The sequence below is a fragment of the Dendrobates tinctorius genome, unplaced genomic scaffold (genome assembly GCF_039654945.1).
Source record: "Dendrobates tinctorius isolate UK_male_01 unplaced genomic scaffold, ASM3965494v1 ptg000103l, whole genome shotgun sequence".
Lineage (NCBI taxonomy): Eukaryota > Metazoa > Chordata > Amphibia > Anura > Dendrobatidae > Dendrobates > Dendrobates tinctorius.
Genome location: NW_027361771.1, coordinates 33,038,619 through 33,046,532, shown reverse-complemented (window position 1 = coordinate 33,046,532; position 7,914 = coordinate 33,038,619). Strand labels below are relative to the sequence as shown.

At 53.7% G+C, this 7,914-nt stretch overlaps 1 protein-coding gene across 1 annotated transcript; it reads right to left on the bottom strand.

The window, feature by feature from the left end:
• Positions 1–950: 950 nt before the first annotated feature.
• On the bottom strand, positions 951–7,388 carry ANAPC11 (anaphase promoting complex subunit 11). Its single transcript, XM_073588202.1, has 2 exons — positions 7,074–7,388; positions 951–1,940 (listed from the first exon to the last, which is right to left on the bottom strand). Exons 1-2 carry the CDS (start codon positions 7,180–7,182, stop codon positions 1,795–1,797), a joined length of 255 nt encoding a protein of 84 aa, XP_073444303.1. The 5' UTR covers positions 7,183–7,388; the 3' UTR covers positions 951–1,794.
• Between the last annotated feature and the right edge of the window lie 526 nt (positions 7,389–7,914).

The following is a 7,914-nucleotide window of genomic DNA, read 5'->3' as shown; positions in this document are numbered from 1 at the left end:
CAGTAGAATGATGTGCTTTACCAAAAAGCTCTATTTTAGTCTCATCTGTCCACAAGACAATTTTCCAGAAGGATTTTCGCTTACTCACATGCATTTTGTCAAACTGCAGTCTAGCTTTTTTATGCCTCTGCGACAGCAGTGGGGTCCTCCTGGGTCTTCTGACAGAGTTTAATTTAATTTGAATGTTGACGAATAGTTCTCGCTGACACTGGTACACCCTGAGCCTGCAGGACAGCTTGAATTTCTTTGGAACCTGTTGGGGCTGCTTGCCCACCATCCAGACTATACTGTGTTGCAACCTTTCATCAATTTTTCTCTACCTTCCACATCCAGGCAGATTAGCTACAGGGCAAAAAGGTGTTATGGAGGATCAGTGCAAAGGAACATTAAAATCTCTGGAGTTGAACTTGAAAAATAACAACAATCCCAAGGTTACATCTTTGGTTGTTATATCCTCAGACACTTCTCTCCTCTTCTTTCTGTTCTCCATGCTTAGTGTAGCACACACCAACACACAATGCAAACAGTGAGTCAACTTCTCCCAGTTTATCTGGTTCTGGCGTGATTTTCATATTGGCCACGCTTGTTAATTGCTATAGGTGAGTTTGAACAAGCATCACACTTGAAACAAAGTTGTTTACCCACAATTTTGGAAAGTTGCTAACAATTTTGTCAGGTCCATTTTTGGGGTATTGTGTGAAATTATGTTCAATTTGCCTTTTTTTCATTTTTTTTGTGTTGTTTCAAAAGGAAATGAGCGTGTATAACAAAACATGTATAATTGCAATAAACTTTGTGTAGAAATACTTCTTTTTCTGGAACACTTAAAGGGTGGCAACATGTTTGGCCTCGACTGTACGCGTTTAATCCTTGTTTTTACACACACACACACACACACACACACACACACACACACACACACACACACACACACACAAAGAAAAAAATAATGGAAACCTGTCCGTTTTTTAATCGAATTTAAAGGTTTAAATTGCCCAAGAAAGTGTATGGATCCACAAAAATGTCATCCTTGGGCAATGAACAGGAGAAGCTTTTCTATTTGTTTTTTATAGGAGGATGATCACGGATGGTAAAAAAACGAAACACTGCTGAAAATCAGACTGTATTTTCTTTTTGCATACCAGAAAAATCACTGATGTCTGAATGAGGCCTTATACACTACTGTCTTCCATGGGAAAAAAATGCCTTCAGTAACCATCAACAGCAAAGGGGTTAATTGCGCACTACGGCTTTTGAAAAAAAAAAATTAAGAAACGCAATTATCAATTTAGAAAAGGACAGCAATTTCCCCTTTTTGATAGATACAAGTGCTGTGCGCTCCATTACCCCCTCCGTGAGGATTGAACTCCACACGACGTCATTTCTCATATCCAGAAATGATTCCCCAGGGTTTTTAAGTTTTTTAAGGAAGGCGACAACGCACTTTATTCAGTTTACAAGTGGAAATGACTAATCTCAATTGCCACAGACAGAAAGGTAATGTAATAGCAAAATGAGAAGCATCTACAATATGCAGAACATCTCGGAGGAGCCGGCACCTGGAGTGGGGAACGGATAGGGGGTATCAGTCTTTTCTGGGGAGATTACCCTGCAGACACTTCAGGCAGGAAGGATTCGTTATTTTCCATCTTTGTTGGCCATTATATCATTTTACATCCTGACAATTTCTGTAACATGTAAAACTCTTCGGCTGACGGAACTAGAAGCCCCAGCATGCCCGAGAGACTCGTGACTCCGCAGCTGCCAAGTGTTAAGTAGGCACGGCAGCGTGATTCACTCCTTGAATTTCCATTCTTGCCGACACATGGGGCAATGCTGCTGCACCTGCTGGGAGTTCAGCCACTTCAGGATGCAATGCATGTGGAAGCAGTGCGAGCAGTGACCCCAGACCAAGGGGCAGTCGTCTCCGGGAACCTTACCTGCGGGCAGAGAGCACAGAGGGCGCCATCAGGACAGGCCCGGGCAAAGAGAACCTGTGGGGATGTCAGGGACAATTCTGGAAACATTAAGCGTGAAGGCAACTAAGGCCGGGGTCACACTAACCGACGCAAAATACGGTCCGTAGTTTACAGGCGTAATACGGATGAATGGCCCCTAAATAGTGCTCCGTATGTCATCCGTAAGCAAGGTGCGGTCGCGTATTTTGCGCATGTCAGCATCTGTATGTAATCTGTATGGCATCCGTATGGTGAGATTTTCTCGCAGGCTTGTAAAATGGACATATAATGGAGCCCTATGACAGTTTTAATAAAGAAATGAAAGAATAGATATAGTCACATAGAAAGCATATATATATATATATATATATATACACATACACACAAGTCATTGAGATAAATTAATAATTAAATTGCCGGCTTCCATCAAATCATTCCCCAACCCGACATGAAATGACACATGGTTTACATACAGTAGAGCATTTCATTTCATGTTTTTTTTATATATCCTTGACTAATAATTAGATGAGGGTTTGTGTGCAAAATTTGGGAGTTGTAGTTGTTATATTAAGGGGTTAATTCGTTTTTAAAAAATGCGTGGGATTCACATTGCCCTGTAGCGGTGGCGAATGGGTTAATCTAACAAAGAGTTAATGTCACTTTACAATCGAATGGTGACATTAACCCTTTCTTAGATTAACCCACTCGCCATCAATATAGGGCAATGGGAAGCCCAAGCATTTTTTAACAAAGAATTAACCCCTTAAAATAACAACTCCCAAATTTTGCACACAAACCCTCATCTAATTATTAGTCAGGGACATATAAAAAAAACATGAAATGAAATGCTTTACTGTATGTAAACCATGTGTCATTTCATGTCGGGTTGGGGAATGATTTGATAGAAGCCGGCAATTTAATTAGCGGCTATTCTGCTATGAAGAACTCTGTGAAATATAAATATATATACATGTATGTCACTATACACATATATTCTATGTGTATATATCCTTTAATTTCTTTATTAAACCTGTCAGTGTGAGTTTACTGTATAGCGCACTGAATTGCCGGCTTTTGTAAAAGACACCGGGTGCGTATTTCTCGCAAGTCACATGTGTGGTCCGTGTGTAATCCGTATTTTTTGCGCACCCATAGACTTGCATTGGCGTACTACGGGCGTAGTACGCTGACAATCGCAGCATGCTGCAATTGGCACGGACCGTAAAGTATACGCCTGAGAAATATACGCCTGGTGCGAGGGACCCCATAGAGAATCATTGGTCCGTGTGTAATGCGTGCTTTTAACGCCTCTCACTCGTCCGTATTCCTCGCCAGTGTGACCCCGGCCTAATAATAATCGATTCTGGATGTGCCATAGTGTTCTCTGTTATCAGCCACCTCAGTCCAAATTTCTGCAGAATTTAGAGTTTTTGTCACTAAAAAGTGATGTAAATAGCCTGACCTGACACTGGGAAGGGGACACAGGGCCCTGCAGTCCCAAGGGGAAGGTTGCACAAGGCGCTGCCATAACAGTGGGAAGGGGGGCACAGATCGCTACTGTCACAATGGGCAGGGGGCACAGGGCACTGCAGCCACACTGGGTAGGGAGGTACTGCCATCACACTGGGCAGGGGGCACTGCAGCCACACTGGGCAGGGGGCACTGCAGCCACACTGGGCAGGGGGCACTGCAGCCACACTGGGCAGGGAGGTACTGCCATCACACTGGGCATGGGGCACTACAGCCACACTGGGCAGGGGGCACAGGGCACTGCAGCCACACTGGGCAGGGGGCACTTCAGCCACACTAGGCAGGGGGCACAGGGCACTGCAGCCACACTGGGCAGGGGGCACAGGGCACTGCAGCCACACTGGGCAGGGAGGTACTGCCATCACACTGGGCATGGGGCACTGCAGCCACACTGGGCAGGGGGCACAGGGCACTGCAGCCACACTGGGCAGGGGGCACAGGGCACTGCAGCCACACTGGGCAGGGGGCACTGCAGCCACACTGGGCAGGGGGCACAGGGCACTGCAGCCACACTGGGCAGGGGGCACAGGGCACTGCAGCCACACTGGGCAGGGGGCACAGGGCACTGCAGCCACACTGGGCAGGGAGGTACTGCCATCACACTGGGCATGGGGCACTGCAGCCACACTGGGCAGGGGGCACAGGGCACTGCAGCCACACTGGGCAGGGGGCACAGGGCACTGCAGCCACACTGGGCAGGGGGCACAGGGCACTGCAGCCACACTGGGCAGGGAGGTACTGCCATCACACTGGGCATGGGGCACTGCAGGGACACTGGGCAGGGGGCACTGCAGCCACACTGGGCAGGGAGGTACTGCCATCACACTGGGCATGGGGCACTGCAGGGACACTGGGCAGGGGGCACTGCAGCCACACTGGGCAGGGAGGTACTGCCATCACACTGGGCATGGGGCACTGCAGCCACACTGGGCAGGGGGCACTGCAGCCACACTGGGCAGGGAGGTACTGCCATCACACTGGGCATGGGGCACTACAGCCACACTGGGCAGGGGGCATGGGGCACTGCAGCCACACTGGGTAGGGAGGTACTGCCATCACACTGGGCATGGGGCACTGCAGCCACACTGGGCAGGGGGCACTGCAGCCACACTGGGCAGGGGGCACTGCAGCCACACTGGGTAGGGGGGGTGCTGCCATCACACTGGGCATGGGGCACTACAGCCACACTGGGCATGGGGCACTGCAGCCACACTGGGTAGGGAGGTACTGCCAGCCATCACGCTGGGCATGGGGCACTGCAGCCACACTGGGCAGGGGGCACAGGGCACTGCAGCCACACTGGGCAGGGGGCACAGGGCACTGCAGCCACACTGGGCAGGGAGGTACTGCCATCACACTGGGCATGGGGCACTACAGCCACACTGGGCAGGGGGCATGGGGCACTGCAGCCACACTGGGTAGGGAGGTACTGCCATCACACTGGGCAGGGGGCACTGCAGCCACACTGGGCAGGGGGGGTGCTGCCATCACACTGGGCATGGGGCACTACAGCCACACTGGGTAGGGAGGTACTGCCAGCCATCACGCTGGGCATGGGACACTGCAGCCACACTGGGCAGGGGGCACAGGGCACTGCAGCCACACTGGGTAGGGAGGTACTGCCATCACTCTGGGCAGGGGGCACAGGGCACTGCAGCCACACTGGGTAGGGAGGTACTGCCATCACACTGGGCATGGGGCACTACAGCCACTCTGGGCAGGGGGCATGGGGCACTGCAGCCACACTGGGTAGGGAGGTACTGCTATCAAACTGGGCATGGGGCACTACTGCCACACTGGGCAGGGGGCATGGGGCACTGCAGCCACACTGGGTAGGGAGGTGCTGCCATCACACTGGGCATGGGGCACTGCAGCCACACTGGGCAGGGGGGGTGCTGCCAACACACTGGGCAGGGGGCACTGCAGCCACACTGGGCAGGGGGGGTGCTGCCATCACACTGGGCAGGGGGCACTGCAGCCACACTGGGCAGGGGGCACAGGGCACTGCAGCCACACTGGGCAGGGGGGGTGCTGCCATCACACTGGGCATGGGGCACTGCAGCCACACTGGGCACAGGGCACTGCAGCCACACTGGGTAGGGAGGTACTGCCATCACACTGGGCATGGGGCACTGCAGCCACACTGGGCAGGGGGCACTGCAGCCACACAGGGCAGGGAGGTACTGTCATGACACTGGGCATGGGGCACTACAGCCACACTGGGCATGGGGCATGGGGCACTGCAGCCACACTGGGTAGGGAGGTACTGCCATCACACTGGGCATGGGGCACTACAGCCACACTGGGCAGGGCGCATGGGGCACTGCAGCCACACTGGGCAGGGAGGTACTGCCATCACACTGGGCAGGGGGCACTGCAGCCACACTGGGAAGGGGGGATGCTGCCATCACACTGGGCAGGGGGCACTGCAGCCACACTGGGCAGGGGGCACTGCAGCCACACTGGGCAGGGGGGGTGCTGCCATCACACTGGGCATGGGGCACTGCAGCCACACTGGGCACAGGGCACTGCAGCCACACTGGGTAGGGAGGTACTGCCATCACACTGGGCATGGGGCACTGCAGCCACACTGGGCACAGGGCACTGCAGCCACACTGGGTAGGGAGGTACTGCCATCACACTGGGCATGGGGCACTGCAGCCACACTGGGCAGGGGGCACTGCAGCCACACAGGGCAGGGAGGTACTGTCATGACACTGGGCATGGGGCACTACAGCCACACTGGGCAGGGGGCATGGGGCACTGCAGCCACACTGGGTAGGGAGGTACTGCCATCACACTGGGCATGGGGCACTACAGCCACACTGGGCAGGGCGCATGGGGCACTGCAGCCACACTGGGCAGGGAGGTACTGCCATCACACTGGGCAGGGGGCACTGCAGCCACACTGGGAAGGGGGGATGCTGCCATCACACTGGGCAGGGGGCACTGCAGCCACACTGGGCAGGGGGCACTGCAGCCACACTGGGCAGGGGGGGTGCTGCCATCACACTGGGCATGGGGCACTGCAGCCACACTGGGCACAGGGCACTGCAGCCACACTGGGTAGGGAGGTACTGCCATCACACTGGGCATGGGGCACTGCAGCCACACTGGGCACAGGGCACTGCAGCCACACTGGGTAGGGAGGTACTGCCATCACACTGGGCATGGGGCACTGCAGCCACACTGGGCACAGGGCACTGCAGCCACACTGGGTAGGGAGGTACTGCCATCACACTGGGCATGGGGCACTGCAGCCACTGGGCAGGGGGCACTGCAGCCACACTGGGCAGGGGGGGTGCTACCATCACACTGGGCATGGGGCACTGCAGCCACACTGGGCAGGGAGGGGTGCTGCCATCACACAGGGCGCTGCTGTCCCAGGGGGCACAGGGTGCGCTCTTCACACTGGGTAGGGGGCACAGGGCGCTGCCATCACTAAATAGGACAAGCAGCAGCCATAACTCAAAGACTGAGAGCTTTGTATGGCACAATAGCCTCATGTGCTGTGTAGCGCCTCTGGTGCCCACTTATGAGCTTGGCAGAATCTGTATACTAGTGTAGCAGACGGCACATACTCACAGTCTGGGCAGCAGCCATTAAAAGCCATTCGGCAGATTCCGCAGTTCTCGTCATTTGCCACCCACATCCAGGAGGCGACGCCATTCCAGGTCTTGATGTGAACCTTCATCCTGCGGCAGGTCTGCACGGTGACGTACAGTGAAGTTCTGCTGCTCTAGAGATCAGCTATTCATGTCTGCCCTCCGCTCACAGGTCAGGAGCGTTATTGATTGGCGATGCCTGCAAGGGGCGTGGCTTTCGAGTATGGGTCACGGGTGGAGGAGATCGTCTGTGTTGTGAGGACTCAGGGACAACGTGCTAATCGCGATATCGGCGGCAACTGAGACACGTGATACAGGAACGCGCAGGGAAAAACCTGGATGCAATGCAATAGGTTTACTTGTGTGGTGTTATAGCGCCTCCAACTGGCCATATAGTGTTAGGGCAGAGACACACTGACGTATTTTTCATCCGAGAATCGCATTGTAAAATTCGCACTGGCTGTTTGATCTCCTGACCAGAGCTTGGCAGCTGCATAGTAATCCATCATGCTGTCATGCTCAGGTCAGGAGAGATGCCGGCCAGTCCGTGCTGTGCGATGCGATTATCGCAGGAGAAATACACCAGTGTGTCTCTGCCCTTAGAGGTGATATAAGTGCATAAGAAAAGCACATAAACGATAAGGCTGGAGTCACACACGACTTAAAAATCGGTCCGTTTTTGACGGACCACAATCACACAAATGTTTCATCAACAGTGATCCGTATGTCATCCAATTTTCATGCGAGGATGTGATTTTCTCGCATCTGAGCTTCCGTTTGACATCCGTGTGATATCCGTCTGCCGAGATTTTGTCGGCGGC